Source organism: Alligator sinensis, unplaced genomic scaffold, assembly GCF_000455745.1.
Source record: "Alligator sinensis unplaced genomic scaffold, ASM45574v1 scaffold533_1, whole genome shotgun sequence".
In the NCBI taxonomy this organism is placed as follows: Eukaryota; Metazoa; Chordata; order Crocodylia; family Alligatoridae; genus Alligator; species Alligator sinensis.
In genome coordinates, this window is record NW_005842330.1 from 544,587 (window position 1) to 564,928 (window position 20,342).

The following is a 20,342-nucleotide window of genomic DNA, read 5'->3' on the forward strand; positions in this document are numbered from 1 at the left end:
CATTTAGCAGCAGTGCTTTTCTGAAAACTTTGACAGTGTCTTTGAAAATTCAATACATACACAATCGAAATTCAAAATTCACTTTTCATTCTCCTGGAGGACTGTGTTGTGTTTTTTTCATGACACATTTTTCATGGGTACTGTGATCTTGTAAATGAGGTAGAGCTATATCCAACTGTGTGCCTATACCAATGTAATATAAATATAATTTAAATTTAACATTTTCTCCAGGCTAAGAAATTGAAGGAATATTTACATGCATTTTGATTAACTCTTCCCTTTTATTCTCTACCCCAGTGTTTGTAAAAGAAAAAAAAAAAAGACAATTGAAGGATTTTTTCTGTCAAATTTCTAAAAAATAAACCCCCAAATCTCAGGCACACGATAAGTGTCTAATTACAAGCTGTAACTAAGATGACTGACATAATAAGCATATCACAATAAATGGAATACAGCCCTGTAGTATTTATCCATCCACAGGGAGGCACAGGAAAGCCTAATTTAGTCAATTTAAAGTTTTGTTTGCTTTAAAGGGACTTTTGAATGAGAGCATTGAGATATTTAATTCCTTCAATCAGTATTGAGGAATTTTTGGTTTTACTTACATATCTCTGTGATCCATCATATTCACACCTCTCTATTTTTCCGAGGCTGCCATCTGAAAAGTAGAGTTTCTCTGCCCTGTGGTCAATAGTAAGTCCATTTGGTGTGAGGATATCAGTGCTGATGATAACCTGTGCATTTTTTCCAGAGAGGGTAGATCTCATGATGCTGGGATTTTGCTCATTCCAATTAGTCCAAAACATTAAACTATTAAAAACAAAACAGCAACAAAAATAATTAAGTCAAGTTTGCTCGTGTTTTAATTACATTTATAAACTAAGAACTTGAAAAGGAGACTTCAAAGATAGTTATAATATGCACAGCAGTTCCAATTAATAATAATGAAGATGAATTGCTACAATGTATCGTGCTACTCCCATGAGCATTGTGATTCTTTTGTTTTAGAACTGAATTCAAGTAGCACATTTTTCTCCAGATTATGAAAATAAATTATTTATAATAAAGGAAATAAACGTGACAATCAATAACTTATGACATACAATAGGTTCTGGCTCATGCACAAACTTGCTGTTTTAGTCTTCCCACATTTTTTTCTTTTGTGCGCGTGTTCCAATTACTAAGGACACATTTTCTCTAATTTATGGTGAAATTACCCTGGGCAAGGCCCTTCTCATCATACTTAAGCCATTTGGTAGGGCTCTTAGAGGGTGCTGCAGACAGATTTACAGCAGAGGTGATGTAATGAGCTTTCTTGCCTAGCCCCATACACATTTGTATCTGCACAACTTTAGGTGTGGGCCAAAAGAAGCCTCTGAGCATAAACAACTCTGAATCTAGCAATCCTAACTTGTACAAATGGTATGGAGTGGCCACATTTGCTATTGTGACCCATGGGTTGGCAAAACTACTATGAAATCAATGGGGAGCTGAATTTAAGTTCTGTGCTATAACTTAATTTAGGAAAGGTAGATTTTGCTCATCCACAGACTGTCTGTTTACTTTATGTAGATAACACATATTTTACTACAATAAACTATGACTCTGAATACATATAGAGTTACTTCAGAGTAACTAAGTTGTATATGGAAATAAACTTCTCAGCTACCTCACTTCAATAATTCAATGAGAGATGTTCCATTAACATAAACTGAAATAGATTGCCAGGGAATAAACTTAAATAGATTGCCAGGGAAAGACTCTCCTTTCCCACCAAAACTAGCAGGAAGATGGAAGGAGATTCAGATCTTCCTCCCTTATAGCAATCAGAATTGTATTGAGGGTGATTCAAACTTTTAAGGGTCTTGTTAACAAAAGGCTGAGGCAACAGATGGGTATTCTAGCCATCCTAACAGGATACCCAGAACTCCTCATAACGCCTACTTGCCCCTGGGCCTCACTTGAATCCTGTCATCTTTTCATACAGGTCCCTAGCCTATATGTGTGTTTATAGATACACACTTAATATAAAAGTACCTTCATTTATAGATAAAAGATGTATATTTATATAAAATAACCTTTAACAAAAACACTATTTATGTTAAAAAAAAAATAGAACTTCTGGAAATTCTTTTAAAACTTAAAACAAAGTTCAGTCCCTGAAACTATATTTAGGCAACTGCATGATTTTTAAGTGCTGAGCAGCAACTTTCCTCTGAAGAAAATGGCACCTGGACAGTAGGCCTGTGTGAAGCAGCTGGTATTTGCTTCGGATTTAAATTTGGCCGATTTGGAGGACAGTGATTCGATTTGGTGATTTGAATCACTGTCCTGAATTGACACGGCTGAATCTGATTTGGAGATTCGACCGCCACCAAATTGGTCAAATCTCTGAATCAAACAGGCCCCATCCCTGCCCGCTCTCCCAGCCCTGTCAATGGCCTGCCCTGCCCAGCCCCAGTGTCCCAGCACTTAAGCCCCTCCCCAAAAAAACCCAGGTTCATCGGCTCCTGCCAGGCAGGGGGCGATCCCCCACTGCCCTGTGCTGTGTGGGGTGTTCTTCCATGAGCCCCCTGCCCGCAATCATATAGTCAAGTGATGGGAACATACTGAATTGGAACCTGATATAGGAAGCTTGGGGAATGAAAGCAGTGTAAAAGAATCTATAAACAAAACAAAAACAAAAGGCATCCATCTGAATCAGATGCCTTCATAGGCAAGATCATTTTGGAAAAGAATCCAGGCTGATGCAAGTTGTCTCCCATGAGCTGGTCCAATACAGAGTGTCCCATGCTCTATGATAGGCAAGTCCTTCTCCAACAAGAGATAATGCAAAGCTCTCCACACCCACATAATGACCTAGTCCTAGACAATAGGGCTGTGTGAAGCTTTGGGGTGCTGATTAGATTTGGATGAGATTTGGCCCAATTCGGTGGCCAAATCTCCAAATCTAAATCAAATTGAGAGACCAATAAAAAGGTCCAAATCAATTCAAAGCTATCCAAATCAATTTGGGAAAGATTTAGAGCGCTTCAGAGATTTGGGCAGTCCCCATTTGCCGCTGCAGGGAGATGGACCCGGACTCTGTGCCGGTAAGTGGGTGGGGGGGGGTGGAGGAGGGGACCATGGGGGACCCCATACCTTTCCTGCTCCCCTAGCCCCCCTGAGCACCCCCCAACTCCCACCTACTCTCCCAGCCCTCCCATGGCTGCCCCACCTGGCCCCAGCTCCTGGTTCTTTAAAAAAAAAAAAAGCCCTGCACTCTCTGGCTGCTGCAGCAGCTGTTGGGGCCTCTGGGAGCTTGTGGCAGAACCCCCCATGAAGTGTGGGGAAGTGGGGGGCAGCAGAGATCGCCCCCTGCCTGGCAGTAGCCAGTGAGTGCAGGGCTTTAAAAAAAAAGTCAGGATGTTGGGGCCTGGTGGGGTAGCCATTGACGGGCCTGGGAGAGTGGGGGAGGGTGGTCAGGAGTCCTCAGAGGGGCTGGGGGAGCAAGTAGGGGATGTTGGCCTGGAAGGGGATCCCCATGGTCCCCTCCCCCTTCTTCCAGCCCCCACCCCGCCTCCTACTTACCAGCATGGAGCCCAGGTTCAGCTCCCTGTGGTGGCAAGCAGGAACTGCCCAAATCACCGAATCTCTGAATCTTTCTCCAAATCAATTTGAAGGATTAAAATCAATTTTGACCTTTTTATTGGTCTCCTTATTCGATTTGGATTTGGAGATTTGGCCATCAAATCAGGCCAAATCTCCACCAAATCGAATCAGCATCCAAAGCTTCACGCAGCCCTACTGGGCAGTACACAGCACTTTGGAAAAAATTTAGTCAACCGTAACTGTAGATGCAATACATACTTCTGGCATTCATCCAGAGCTAATACATGTGGATGATCATCTTCAGACATTGTTATTACTGCCTCTCTGTTGAAAGCTCCTCGTTGTTTCTGGTCAACTGTATGTCTTGTGATAGATGATGTAGTAGAGCTGGTCCAATACAGAGTGTCCCAAGCTCTATGATAGGCAAGTCCTTCTACAGAGCCTACATCTGACAAAGAAAATCACATAGAAAGCAAATTGATTACTCTTAGCAAAGTGTATTTTCTCCTTTTCCCTCCCCTTCCCACCTCCACCCCAAAACAGATACTTGCAGAAAAACAAACTTATTCAGATATTTTAGCATACTAAAGACACAATTCTATTGCATGTAGTGGACAATCAAAATGCATCTCATAATCAACTCTGAAATGCCTCACTAAAGGGTGGAAAGGCTCTTTGGGCAGATGTGATACCTTTTACTAGTCCAACTGACTAGTTAGAAAAAAGTTTGTGTAAGCTAAGGGGTAAAGGGTAGGAGCTATTCTCTTAAACTACCCATCCTGGCACATAAGTGTCCCTGTTACAAGAATAGGGTCACTGTCCAGAGATATACAGTCATGTCCCTACTCTTATAAGCAGGATACTTATGCACCAGGAGGCGGTAACAGAATAGCTCAGTTGGGCAATTCAGATTTGGTTACAAGTAGTACTTTGGTTGTCAACTAAATAAAATAAAATTCTGCCTCTGATTTCCCATTTTCTTTTTATGACCTTATTTTCAGTGGTGTTATCCACTTACATTTCCCACTGAATAAATAAAATAAAATAAAATGTTAAGTAACAATTACTAATTACTGTTAATTACACATGATACAGAACACCTATCAGTTGTTAACTCCCTTTACAAGTCAATACACTACTGCCAGGCAATATATTTACAACAGCAAAGTTTTATACAACCAGGAAATAATATAGTGCAATTACAGACTTGTACAGAATGTAGCGTGTTGGGTCACTGTGTTTGTCAATTACTCTTATTATGTAACGATATCTGAGTACATATGTTCTAAATTCAGATTTTCATTTGCATTATGTGGATCAATGAGTTCTTTTTTAGTGCTGATCAGGTTCACTCTTTTTGGTATTTAAACATGTTTAAAAAAAACCCTTCAGCATTAAATACATCCTTTTTAATAAGCCACTGTACCATGCTCTTTCATCCTACATGAAAAATGAGAGACAGAAACAAAAGCAAATGAAATTAATAGCCAGCTAAAGCACACCTTTAATGCTGTCAAGAAAAGATAAATTGCAGACTACTGATTCCAATATATAAAAGTGACACCGTGAGAAACAGGAGTAATTATTTTCTACTTTCCTGTTTTCCTATGACTAAGGCAACATAGCCAATGCTCTGATCTCTTTACTTATTTAGCATTTAACACAAAAAGCAATTTTAAGCCATCAGTTAGGTATACCTGAATACATTTCTAGATTTTGTCTTCAATGATGCATTTTATAATATACAGATAGTATTTATTATTGTGAGTGTTACTGTTTACATTGAATTTCTGAGGAGTATATTTTCATCTAACAAGTAGCATTTAGAAAATAGATATTTAATTTATATATTCTACCACTATTTCATAATCACAAACCAAGACAAGAAAACAAAAATGTAAAACGAAAGGTTCATTCTTCTATGAATTGACCAATTCTAATAACAATTGCAGATCTTATTCTGGCTAAACTTTCACATCATGTTGGCAAAGAACCAGCTGAATCACTGTTGAGGAAATATATGAAAAGTATTTGTATATATTTTAGAAAATATATACAAAAAGACATAGGAAAAATCCAGATTCAGTCCAAACCTGGACTCCCCCTGAACTGCCAGGAAGCAAGCTCCTATGGCTCAAAGCCCCCTGAGTTAAGGGGCTCCCAGCCACAGGGGCACCCCACACACCCCTGGGGGTAAAGAATAAAGCAGCCATGATGTCCCAAGCTTGTACATTTTTTAAACCACCCCCAGGCCCTTGAGATCAAGGCAGTCATGATCCCCAGGGGTAAGGGGTTTCATGCACACACAAGCCCTAAGGAACACAGCAATCATGATCCCCTGAGCCAGAGGTTTCATGCACCCTGGAGCCCTGGGGATCATAGCTGCCTGGATCCCCAGGGCCCAGGCGTTTCACACTAGACATGGTTTCACTCTTGCATCTGAAAGCCATGTCAGCTGATGGGACTCCCCACATGGAAGACCCTGGTACACATGCAAACTAAAGCTTGATGGCAACCAGCTATAAAGTTACTATACATTTTTGAGGTGTAATGTTATAGGCGATTGGAGATTTCTATCATGTGATAAGTACTTTGCATGTGTAGTTGGTCTTAAGGCAAATGCACAGTTAACCATTTAGGCTAATGTGTGGTCCCAAGTCCCTAAAAGAGGATAAAATAGACCATTGTCTTATCTTACAATTTTTCCTTTTTTTCCCCCTAATTTCTGCATTTTCCAGATGTCTTCCATTCTCTAAAGGAAGTCAAGGTGGTGGAAATAAAAAGGCTTTTACAGGTCACTATGGCCTTGCCATACTGGTCTTGCTATTTGACAACCCACTAAAAAGTTTTTTCAAAGATGTAGGAAAAATATGTAAAGTACATTGAGACCATTATATGACAAAGGTTTCAAAGTTAGTGAAGCCATTACTGAAACAGAGAATATTAGCAGGTAAGAAATCTTTCATTATTAATAGCTTCTCCACAAAGACTCCTTGGTAAAAAACCAACATATGCTAGGAAAGGGTTATAGGAAGGGAAAGGGTTATAGGTTAAATATAGGAGAAAATCCCTAAACTCAACCCTCAGGAGATTGACTACTCAGTACAGTATCTTCATTCTAAAAGACATATCTGCATCCTGAAGTTTGAACTTGAAGTGCCTGGAAAAAGAGGTATTGAGGACTATACAAGACTTGCATACTTCTCTCCTTGAAGAATGAGCTTCCATGCCTTTGATTCCTGTGTTTTCTGAGGCGTTGTATTTTCTGCTCTAACACCACAAATATATTTGGCAAATGAAACTGTAAAAGACTGTTTATCCCACTTTCCCCTTTGGTTAAAAAAAAAAATCCAAACAGTTATAGAGATGGATGATAATGGACTTTATGTGCCCCTCCCACCCCTTCCAGTACAGCTTAGATCAATATTGTATGATCTTCTGAAATTTATGCTCTTTTGTTTAAATTGAAAGATTTTAGATACAGGAACAAACCTTTCAAAATGCTGTCTTTCCTTGAAGGTAGACCACAAAAGACAATCTAGGAAGCTGGCTACTCATTATCTCTCCAATGAGTTAAAATCAATTTGTATTAGTACCTTCTAGTCCTTTCAGATCTACTGAATTAGAACTGAAAGAATGAATAGAAAATATAGTGGTACTTTCTGATCACCACCTGCCAAGAGTGATTTATGACCAGTGGTTTCTGAAAAGAGATTTTATACTTTTCATTAAAAAGTATGAAAGAGATGCAGGGGCTTAATTGAGATTTGCTGCAAATCATAATTTTTTAGTTAGATGGACAACTCGAGAAATCTAATCTTCTTGATGTATTGTTTTAGTTCCATCACCTCTGACCCTTTGTAATGTAATTTGTTTAAACATAAGAGACTGGAAAATTTTAAACAAATTATTTGTGCAATGAAAACGTCAAGATGGAATGGATTTTGTTGCAGCCCCTGAGCTAACCATCGGTGCCTGCACTGAGAAGAAAGTGTTTTCTTGAAAGATGATATATGTGACTTGAAATTCCTGAGAACTATTGTATTTAAAGCTAGTAAAGAGATAAGTGCTGATCTAGAGAAAAAAGAAGGGGATTGCAGTTAAGACACTGTATTTCAGCTGAGGACATGTAGATTCCAGTGGTTACTTTTAAGCATGCTTGCTCAGGTTCTGGCACAAGCCTAGCCGTGGAACTCAGCAACAGCTAATTTATTCTTCTTGTTAGAAGTCTATGGGGCAAAGTAAATGACATTTGGGCTTTTCATATTAGTGACCTAGGCAAAACTTATACCATGAAGCAGGGTAAATTACCCTACACAGAGCTTGATGCTGCCATGGTTAAACTGCTTCAGGTACCTGAGGTAACTAAAGATGGTTCTGGTATTTCAACAGTAGATTGTTGTCTGCAGCATAGAAATAGTCTAAATCTAGTTTAATCTCAGATGTCCTAAGTGGTCTCAGGTAAATTATTTAGGGTCTACAAAGACAAACAAATGCTATCAAGTTAAAAGGCTAGAGAGGAAGGTACGCTTACAATATATTAGTTGATCTACAGCAATTATTTAATGTGTCTGTTCTGTCTTGCATTAAGTGAAAGCTAAATCAGAGTTTACCCCAAGTAAAATAATAGGTAAATTACTGTGGTTTGTCTTTCATTTACAACTGGATATTGCAGACAAACTAGCAGTGGAGATCAGCTGACACACAGTAAATCCCAACCCCATTTTAACTCATTTCAACATCTATCCACATCCTTAATTTCTCTTTATCCCAATGCATCTCAATCTCCCTCAGTGGTCAAGCAACAGATGGGAAAGAGGGATTTGGGGATGGAGGACACTGCGGTTATCACATTTAAGAATAGGATATACTATCAGACACTGTTCAGACACGTGCCCATCAACCCAAACAAATTAATGAACTCTTGATTAGAATAAAATATTATTTCAAGGTATTTGCCACTTTGAAATTAAGCTTTTAAGGATCAAATCCTCCCATCTCCTAAAGTTTCTTATCAGGTCACTTGGAATACTAGGGGAAACCCTCCAGAAGTTACCGGTATAGAGGACATAGATTAACTTTATGCCACAGCAAATATAAATGACCATTAAATTGTGCATAACCACTATTAGACTGGAAAGTATACCAAACAAAAATGCTAAGGTAGCCTTTGCTTTGTGGAATGACTAAAAGGTGACTTTAATAGTGTTTCAGACCTGGGGCCTATGAATTTTGACATAAAAGACATAATTTAATAAACACATTCATGAATGTTTAATCATAATTTATAATTTAATTTAATGTAAATATTTATAAAATATACATTAGCCAATTAGAAGAAAGATTCCTGGAAGTCTATGCTGCAGCGTCTACTATGGGATTCATAATCTGAAAAAAGGTTAATGTAGATAGTTTCCTATTTATTTTAACAAAAGGAAAAAAAAACGCTAAGGTGACAAAACCTTAGTTGAGAGAAGATCTAATGGGAAGAAGGAAAGAAACGATAATGATTTCATATTTTACATAGAGGACAGAAAATAATGAATGCTAAACTATGAGAAAGATAAGACCAAAATACTGTTAGAGGACTACAAACAGACAAAGATGGAGGAAGAGGAGGGGTTCCCCTGCCATATGCACAGACCCCAGAAAACTATAAGACTCTTCTATGAATATAATCTGCAATCAAACAGTTTGGGAACATGTTTTTCAGCTAACAAACCTGCAGGAATTAGCAACTGAGGATAACAATCTTAAGCATAGAAGCTTTTCTAAGAATACCTCTAATCTTTTAGCAGCCAAAGAGCTGATCTACCAAAATGTTCCATTGACACGTTTTCAGGTAAGAATTATATTTGCAAAAGCACCACACAGGGAGGTAGCTAAATAATGATCTTATGTCGCTCTCAGTAATAATCAAGCACCTGCACCTGGAGGAATCCAATATGTTTGACTTAAGGAGAAGAAATAAGCATTAATTAGAATATATAAATTGTCTTTGCTTTTGACCAATACCAAACACATGCCATATGAGCAGAACAAAAAAAAAGAAGATAATATTGATGCTGAATAACTTCTCCTATCTGTCATTATAAACCTTTTTTTTCCAACAAGTTCTTACCCATGAAATACTTCTCATGACAAACTTAAGGCATTCACACTATTCACAAGTTCAATCTATTAAGTACAAGCCCCATAAATAAGTTTAAGTTAGTCACATGAGATTGTGTGAATACATGAGAAGTAAATTAAGTGCTGACAAACACTGGTTGTATAAAATGCAAGGTATTAACTTTGTGTTCGATTAGTACTTAGCATTAACTGGATAACAAATATTATTACTTTAAAATAATCCATGTTAATTGGATTTTGTTGACAGGCATTTTTAAAATGGCACTATTCTTTCACAATTAGGATATGGACATCAGCCATAAATTTTCTGTGAAGCATTTATTTTAGTGTTAGACCTGACTAAATTGTTTTAAACACTGATATAGCAAATCTCACATGGTATTAGAGATAGGGTCCTGCTTATCTAGTCTTAAGCCTTTTGGTGTTGTATATACTAAAACCAATAACTTGAACTTCATATGAGAAATTATAGGCCATTAAGATAGATCACAAAACACTTGTGTTCCAATGATCAGCCATTATCATACTGTAATGAAACCATTACTTTAAAATACTAATTTACCATAACGTTTAGGATTATTCTAAAGCACGACACATTTTCTGTTGAATGACATTTGTTATCAGTTATTCACTCACTCTGAAATATGTAAAAAGTTATCTGGTAGTTTCATTCAACAATAAAAATGAGGGACTCGAACCCAAAATCTTTTAATAAGATGAAAATGAGTGATTTTGTTGTTTACTATGGGTTTCATGCATTCATACTATCATATAATATTCTGAATTAGTAAAGCATACAGAAACTGGAAATGAAAAGAAACACATTTGTTTTACTGACACATTGAATTAAAACATTGATGGCATTAGATGCCTACAGCACTGATTAAATTTATTCTACCCATGAAGCAACAGTTTATGATTTTCACATGAATAGCACACTTAAACGAAAGGAACATTAATACAATATGATATTAATATACAAATGCTCACATTATTCACCTGCTACTGACATTCTGAATTAAATCAGTAATGGGGTGTATAACTGATTAAATATCTACACAACAGAAAGCAACAGCTTATGATTTACAAAGGCAATGGTAGAGTGATCACATCATTACATTGCCAAATGCCATCTATCACTTTTACTGAACTTAACGAAGATGGATGACATCCCACAGATGAGATGCAGCCTATAAATACTGTCACGCTGATCTTCATCTGACTTTCTCAGGGAACAGACAAGCTACAAATCAATAAACTGAAGAACTCATATAAGAGATGCCTTGTTATTCAGCATATAGGATAAAATATTGTATAATATTGAAATGTTCTAATGATGCTAACCACTGAGATTTGTAAATACATACACTACCCCTTAACTTATTAAAATTCTGGCTCATCTTAGTCACCATTTAAAGTTTCCCAGAAAGACTGCATTCAAAATATTAAACAGTTTTTATATTTGATTCAACTCAGACCTTGACAAAGTTTTCTTGCTTTAATTTCACTTTGTAGACCACCTCCTTTTCTTTAAACACATAGTGCTTCAACTCAGGAAACAACATTTTTCTACTAAATAATGTAAAATTTTGGGGAAGAGGAGGCAAGTTATACTGAAAGGGTGGGTATTATAAAAACATCAAAAAACACATTTCTATCAGACATTGTGTGGAGGTTTTAACATTTTTATCAGACATTCTGGGAATGTTTTAATAGTTGGTTCCTATCATTAAACACCTGCCCAAGTTTTTATTGTAATCTCTCAATTGGCTTTCACAATTTACCTTCCTAGAAACAGTATGTCAATTGCTTTAGCAGTCCACTCACAGGAGACCAGATTGCTTTCAGTCAATCTGCTTGTATAATGTTATTGCAATAGATAACAGGTGGTCACTATTTGATATCTGAAATTAAGATAATGCTTCAAAAGCAATAAAACACCTCAAGAGATGGGCTTAACAGTTCATACATGTTCCTAACCGCACAATCAAAAATATAATTAATACTTCACTCTTCTTCTATGCTCTACAGGTGGTCATGGGGCACGTCTACAAGAGACGCTTACTGCACAGTAGCCTAATAAGATTGTGCAGCAGCGTGCCAGGCAAAAACTGGGCTAATACATTACTGCACAGTAGTATTAGGCTACTGCACAGTAAGCATCACAAAAAAACCATGCACTGACACTACTGTGCAGTAATTGTGGTTACTGTGCATTTAGTTACTTCATTGAGCAAGTACTAAACTAAATGCACAGTACCTACCGAGCATTAATGAATGTGCAGATGTGCCCATGAGGCAGGAAATCATTTGTGATAGAAGTAAAATTCTAAGGAGACAATAATCAGGTGCAATAAAATAATGAATAACTGGCAGGAAGAACAATACTTTGCCTTGAAACTGGAGATTGGTTTTATTTCATAATTGGTTCTGTTTCTAATCAGCTGTAAAACAGGGACTTAGTCAAGTTTTCTTTTAAACCAAAATCATATTAAAGTTAAGGCAAACAACTGTAAACAAATATTAATTACTCTACTTTCTTCCCCATGGAAATTCAAGCAAAATGATGTCATAAAGAAATAAATATCTGTATCATATTTTTAGAGCTATAGAATTTAATACCATGCTATATATCATGTCACATTAAAACTTTTTCAGATGCTAATGCAATAAGCCTTCTGATCATACATCACAAAACAACCTTCTGGAGTCTGCAAATCAACATCCAACTCAAGTTCAGCAGTTACACTTCATATTACTTTATAGGGTGAATAATTCTTAGACCTACGGGAGCAACTTGTTCATAATATTTTCTTTTCTCAGCATCAGCAGTTAATGATCTCATATACAGAAAGTGTTTTTCTCTTGCTACCAGGACTTCAATGATGGCCTAATACCCTTGTTTCTTTAATGGTCTCATTTGCCAGCAATACAGTAAGCGACACGGTGCACTTTACTTCTGAATGTGTTTTTGTTTAAAGCGATTCCCCTAGTTATGGGAGAGGGAAGAAGCCAGAACCTGCAAGGCTTTCTTTGTCTTTCCAAGCTTTCTTTGGCTACCTAGTAAACGAAACATTTTACACCTCATTTCAGGCCTGGCTTTAATCAGAGGCTCTCCAAACAGTTACACTCCTTGTCCCAACCCCATCTGCTGGGTATGCCTAAAGCTCTACGTTTCTCCTATCTTTCCCAATGCTTATCTGAAAAAAAAATCCAGCCTTGAGTTAATTAATCCCTTGTTCTCACAAACCTCAGCTCCACTGCCAGACCTCACAGCAGCACCAGGGGAATCTCTGGCAGTTCTAGGTTGATTCCCTTTGGGTTGTTAAAGAAATATTAGGTCCCCATAGAATGGGTAGCCTGGAATATCATTTGCCCAAAGATCATTCTTCACCATAGACAAAAGATGTATTATATATGAGAAAAACATTATGCAAGAAAAAATTACCATAAATTTCTAAGACAGACCAAAAAAAACAAGTAAAGTTTCTTACCCTCTCCTCTGGCTACCACCCAGCCCCCTGAGAGTCCTGCAAGTACCTCCAGAAATTACCTTTCTCGCTGATTCTGCCAGCACTGGTTGCTGAGGACTTGGACCCTTCTCCAGCCTGGGAAAAATCCAAAGACCCTTGACCACCTTACAAAGAGTCCACATAATAGCTCCCAGCTGCTCTCCACCCCCATCAATGTTTTCCCAATTCCTCCTAAGTTTAAGAATCCTTCAAGAGTCTCTCCCTGGGACACCTGGCGTTCCTCTGGTTAATGGTCCATTTCTCTCAGATTCCTTCACTATGGAGATGTTGATTTTCCCAATACAAATACACAATGCCTTGGATACCCAACCCAATAATGTCTTCTTCTGTCTGGGAGTGGACAATTCTTCTTGCCCTGGTGACACAATGCCAAGAGATACTTAGCAGTTCTGACCACTCCATTTGTATGCTGCTCCCAATTTCTTGGCTAAACCATGTCCAAAAACATAAATATACATATAGACAGCATAAAATAAACTATGCAATGATAACATAAATGGTTACAGAATGATAAGGTCTTTTAATTGAGACCACGTATGTCATAATAGTGCAAAACAGAGACACTCCGCAAAACCCCAGACCATAGTAGGGTTTGTGAAATCTTTACCATATCATCAACTGATCTGCCTACTGCCTCATTTTATCAGTTTGACCCAAAGGCCAGCCCATGCAAAACTTCTGTTTACCACAGATGTGGCATCAACAGTCAGCACAGGTAAAGAAGTATAGGATGCAAAAGCTGCTGCCGTGGACTATTTATTTTCTTGGGAAGGCTCTTAGAAAGTCTGTTCAGGCAAAATAGGCAGCTGTGGATTTGGCTTCCTAATTCTACCAGACAGCTGATCCCATTCTACATCCCGTTCTATATCCATTATTTCCTTAAGGAGAAACTCTCCCTCTTGTTAATATGTTTGCATGAGTACCTGGAAATCTATCAACACTTCCACTTCAAAGAGGTTGATGTAGCTCTCTTCTGGATTTCAGGAAAATAAAGGGGACCAGAAACACTGCAAGAATTCTTTGACCTGATTTTTTTCTTTTTTTTTCTTAAATTTTAAAACGTCAAGAAGCCATTTACTATATTCAGGACATAAACAGCTCACATACTTCAATTATTTTGAGGACCCAAGGACATTGAGATCTTATTCATACACATTGACCTGGTCACAAAGAATGGGGAAAAAAGTGAGAATTCAATGTAAAAAGCATAGTGCAACATTAGAAAAACAGGCTAAAAAATACAAGCAAGAAAGCAAACAAGCAAGCCCCACATGAATAATGTAAAACCATACCACATATAGTGAAACTTCATAGTCTGTATACACTTTGCAATACCAAGAAGCATTGCATTTGCCAGGTTCACTACAGAAATTGAATTTAGTGCCTGGATGGTACTGCAAATATAAAGAATATAAACAAGCATAAATTTAGAGCCCTTTCTCCTTCCAACTGAAGTAAAACATATAAAACATACCATTTAAAAAAGGAACTAACCTAGAAAAGATCTCATATACAGAAAGTTTTTTCTCATCAACACATACATACTTCTCCCTCATGTTTCAATTAAAACAATTTATAGTCTTTGCATTTTCTGATGCAGCCAGTAGTTATAAAAGAACATGCTTATTTTTTTTTTAATCCAAAACTGCAAGGAATTTTTGTTTTGTTTTGTTTTGTTTGGGAAATAAATGGAAAGATTAGAGAAAACTGTTCTCTTTGCTCTTTCCTCCAACTGTTTCTTCTTCTACTTATATCAAAAGCAGATACATTCAAAAACACAGTATGTGGGAGCACCAGCAACATAAACTGAATACTTGATCTCTCCTATCTACATATATGTGAACAAGAAATCCATTATTTAAAATTTTGGGAACAGAAATTTTGAAAAAAAATAATATGGTCTGTTCCAGATTTTAACTGTTTTCTTTTGCTGCCTTTTTCATGTAGTAGGTTGTAAGAATATGAAAGCTCCAAAGCAGAGCTCTTAAAAGTCAAGGAGTACACAAACAACCTTTCCTTCCCCCTTCATTCCTTTTCTGTACATATACACTGTAATATATTTTAATATGTGGTCAAAGACTACAAATACAAATTTGAAGATGTGTTATTCATTTGTATGCTTAATGATCATTATTAACATTGTGGAACTATTGCAAACATCACCCTCATTAATAAAGTACTGAACAACAAAGATATTTCAGTACTGGGACACAGGAATACCCTGAACTGAACATCAAAGCACATCTGTCCTGCTCATATCCAAAAAATGATAACAATGCCTTCACTCTCAATAATCCTAGAACAAATGAAGGATTATCATATACATTTCTTAATATAAATATATTTGGACTTTTCCCCCCCCAAAAAAGTTGCTGTCAGTTTTCCTCTGTTTAATGAATCCAGGGTTTTTTGGGTTCTTTTTTTCTAAATCACTTTAAACAATTAAAGGATTTTGTTAAGGAACATATACCACATTTACTGAAATACAAGATGGCCCTGAATATAAAACAACCCCCAATAATTAGATTCCATATATAGAAAATGTATACATTTGTTATAATTTTCCAGGTATGAAAATCTAATTATTGGCATGTCATCACTACTGCAGCAGGGAAAAGAGTGGTTGGGCAGCTGGAGGGTCAGGTGGCCCCCTTGCCCTCTTCCCCCCACACCTTCTGCTTGCAGCCTTCCTGTCCTACCTTACTCTTAGCCCCCATCCAGGCTTTATTCCCTCCACAAGCGCAATGTGGACATGAACTTTGGGGGTGGAGGAGTGGGAGGGTGGGGAGGAGAAACTGCAGGGGGAAACAGGAGACTGTTGTGGGCCTAACCCAAGCCCCAACCCTGACTGCTGAAAATTTCAGCACAGGCACTCCAAAAACACACTTCTGAGCATCACTTTTATACTCCCTTATACACACTACATTTAAAAAAATTAAAATCAAAATCCTCCCCTACATTAAAAACAAAACTGTATACATAACTTTACATAAAACATTTCCCAAACTATCATAGAATTTCCTCATTTACATCCTTTGACATCTACCGTTTCACCCATCTACGTGTTTCTTATCCTCTGGCAGTATTTGCCTCTTGTTTACATACAGCCTCAACATAATACATCCCCTCTCCCCTGATTTTAAACAATCAACATAGCCTTTAATTTCACATCATATTAAAATTGCTATACCGGTTCTCATATAACCTCCCACCCCACTTCTCCTCAAATGGCATTACCTGTCATACTTTCCTTGGTTTCCTCCTATCCCATTGTCTTATTCCTCTTGCTCCCCCTCCCTCCGCTAAGAATTGTCCTGGAACAACATTCCCCAGTCTTTTAATTTCCACTTGTTTGCCGCACTCAGTGCTCCCACCTCCTCTTCATCCTTTTCAATATACGTTTGCATTTCAGGCGTGGCTCGCTGCACACATCCTTGTGGTATGAATCAATCCCTTGCGCTCCTACAGGTTCTGTGTCTTCCAGATGGCCACCTTCCTGCAACAGTTCTCAACAGTTTCATTTGCCAGCTTTTTTGTTCTCTTTGGTTCAGTCCATACATCACCATCTCATATGTCAATACATTACACCATTGGGTTCTCTTCACAAACCTCCCCACCCTCTTTCACACCTTCTCTGCATACCCACACTCCCAGAACACGTGATAAGTTGACTCTACGTTCTCATAGTTTTCCCTCGAGCATTTTTCAGATAGGTATAATTCCCATCTGTGCAGCCTCTGCCACGTGATTTTTACATGTTCCCTCTTCACCTGTGCTTCCCAAATCCCCTTCCATACTTTGGCTGACTGACTCTCGGTCAGGTTCCCCACTTCTGTTATTCTGTCTCTGTCCCTTATATTCCTTTCAAAGCTTTTACTATTTTCCCATTTCTTCAGGCTCCCATCTAACAATGCATAGTGTATCATGAACTTCTCTGCTTTTGCATAGTGGGCTGCGGCTGTCCGAGCCCAGGGTATTTTCTATCTGTCCTTCCCTTTCCCATGATCTCAAGACTTTTCTGGCTAAGTACTGGCAAAAGCCAACCATTTTCCCTTCCCCTTTTACTCCCACCATACACATTCTGTTGATGAATTTTGTGTAAATGAACACCTCTATGTTCAGCATTCCCATCCTCCTGCTTGTTGTCCCTTATATATCTCTTGCCTCAGCACATACTGCCTTTTGCTGCCCCAGAAAAAAGGTGCACAGTTCTCTTTGTGCCTTTCATGCTTGTTGCCATGTTGTAGGAAAAACTATTCCTATATAGAGGTTCACTGGTAATAATACTCTCTTTACCAGGTCCACTTTGCCTTGTTTAGACAGCTTTCTCTTTCTCCAGAGGCCTGGTATCTGCCATACCCTGGCAATTATCTTTTCCCAGGCCTCATCGTCTTTCCCTTCCGTGTCCATTTGTAAGCCCAAGATCTTCATTCCTTCTGTTTCTAGCTGCAAACTGCAGCCTTCCAGCCCTTCCCAGTTCCCTTTTCCCATAAGCATGCTCTTCTTTTTGTTATTTTTTGTCCCTACTGCTTTACCATAGTCCATTGTGTGTTTCAACACTTTATCAATGGATCGTATGTCTTGTCCTATTACTGTGATGTCATCCATATATAGCATGAACTTCATTTCTTCTCTGCCAGGGATTTGCACCCCCTGTGATCTGCTTGTGTCTTCTTATTTTCTGGGCCAACAGTTCTATGACATACATAAAGAGCCTTGCTGATAATGTAACTCAAACTCCTGACTCAAGTAGGCATTTATCAATATCTTGCTCTAGGTAGTCTCATACAGTAATAGTATTGCCCAGATCTTCCTTTTTTGGGAATCCCATTATTCTCAGGATCACGAGCATGAACCCATGCTCTACTCAGTCATATGCTTTTCCAAATCTATATTCATAACCACCATATTTCTCTTTCTCTCCTGCATGTCTACCAGTGTGTCCCTTATTAATCATAATGTGTCTGCGATACTTCTCCCGGGTATGGCACACGTCAGGCCCTCATAGATTAGAGCTGTTAAGTTGCCGCTCATTTTTTGGGCTAACACTTCCATGAAGATCTTATTATGCTGCTAAATGCAGATTATAGGTCACCAATTTTCTAGTTTTTCTTTGTCTCCTTTTTTTAAAGATAAAGACTACGACTCCTCCTGCAAACCTTTAGTCCATTTCGCCCTGCTCCCTGTTTTCGTTAAATAATGCTACAAGGTCCTTGTCTAGGCATCCCCAAAATTTCTCATAAAATTCACTTGGAATAGGGACAGAAATTATACATAAACTGGTTTAAGTAGTCAGAAACTGGTTTAAACCTGTAACGGAACAGAAGTTCAGTTCATATAAGCCAGTATCAAAATGGCTGAAACTGGTTTAAGATAAACCTGGTTGACTGTTATCAGACTTAACTGATTTGGGTCAAACCAGTTTCTGAAACCTCAGTCCCAGACCCCTTCCTGGTTCAAGTTAAATCAAAGTCCCCCAGCATCACAGCATGCTTTGCAGCCCTGGGCTGGGATGTGCTATCTGCTCCAGGAGAGAAGGAAGAGGCGAGGCAGGGTCTGCCCCTCAAGCAAACCCCGGCTAGTGAAGGGGGGGACAGTTCAACTTCCCTTCCCCCAAGTACAGAGCTGCCCTGCCCTGTTAAAAATGTATTGTTTACTGTGACTATCGACTACAAGTCCCAGAGACACCTGGAAGCAGGAATACAAGGAAGAGGAAGTGATAAGCAACTGTGCAGACTCCTGCTGCTGTCATTGTGGACTGCAAATCCCAGAGACCTCAGGGGCAGCAAGAAGAGGAAGCAAACATACAGTCCATGCTAGCTACCTACATGCTAGAGAGCTGTACTGTAGTGCCCCCCCGGCTCCTGGCCTAAGGCACTGCAGGTATGCGATTGTATTTCCTGAATCAAAAGTGAATGTCTGTCATTTCTCAATTTAATCTCTGCAGTTTAGACTAACCTGCAAAGACTAAATTAATTCAGCCTCAAGCTTTCTGACTGTCTGTACTTAGTGCTGGTAATCCATCTTAGCCTGGTGTTTTCCTTCTCTTCAGCTTTCCCATTTTTTCACGCACCTCCTTCTGGGTGATTTCTGTCTCCATCTCCACTCTTCCTTCTTCATCTATTCTTTGTACAATTTCCTCCACAAATGATTTGGCTTTCATTTCGTCTGTCCCTCTACCTTTGTACAGTTCTTCATAGTAGGATTGTGCCACTTCCAGCACTTCTTCCTGTCCCATTGCTTATTATCCATCACCGTCTGTAGTTCCTTTTTCACTACTTTGATTTTGATTGAGAAATATTTACTCCATGTTTCTCCTTCTTCTATCCATGGCTCTCAAGAAGATCTTCTCTTTTACCCTCTTCCTAAACCATCTGTTAATTCATCTTGTGTTTGCTGCAATCTCTTCTTTCTTGTCTTCCCCTTGTGCTGTTTGTTTTTACAACTTCTCTAATTCCTCCTGTAGGGTTCTCAGTTCTTGCCTCTTCTTTTGCACTTCCTTTTGTCCTGCTTTGCAGAAGAACTCTCCTTTTCATTTCTTAATCATTCTCCACCAATTCTGGGGTTCTTCAAACATCTCTTCACTGTTTTCCAGCTTTTATATAGCATTGCATATTCCTTACACAGTTGCTCATTTTCTAGACTCTCATGTTTTGCTTCACACTCCTATTCCTTTCTGTCCCTTCTGGCCTGTTCTTAGTTTGATTTCTAGTGCTCTGTGGTCACTCACTGCAACCTGTGTTACATTTTTTTCATAACACCTCCAGTTTTTCTAATAATAGGACTAGGTCTATTCTTGAAGACCCCCTTACATCTACCACTCCTGCATTTTTAATAATTTCCTTTAGGGTTATGCTAATTTATCCATCACCTTGCTGGTGTTGCTTCCTTCCCTGTCTGCTTCTATCACACAACTGAAATCACTGATAATCATTTGTTTCCTCTCACCCACCATGTATAATTCTAATTGCTGGAATAGTTCTGATCTTTGGGCATTTTTGGTGGGCATGTAGACATTAAAGATTTCTATCACTTCTTCCATTGCACAATATCTCCTGGAATTATTTTATCTGTATTCTCAGATTC

At 38.4% G+C, this 20,342-nt stretch overlaps 1 protein-coding gene across 1 annotated transcript in view; it reads right to left on the bottom strand.

The window, feature by feature from the left end:
* Positions 1–20,342, bottom strand: part of LRP1B (LDL receptor related protein 1B) — a 1,375,759-nt gene that overhangs the window by 391,761 nt on the left and 963,656 nt on the right. Inside the window, exons 42-43 of the mRNA XM_006028602.1 lie at positions 3,850–4,039; positions 606–810 (exon numbers count right to left, since the gene is read on the bottom strand). Of these exons, the coding sequence (XP_006028664.1) occupies positions 606–810; positions 3,850–4,039 (395 nt within the window). The remainder of the gene's footprint in view (positions 1–605; positions 811–3,849; positions 4,040–20,342) is intronic.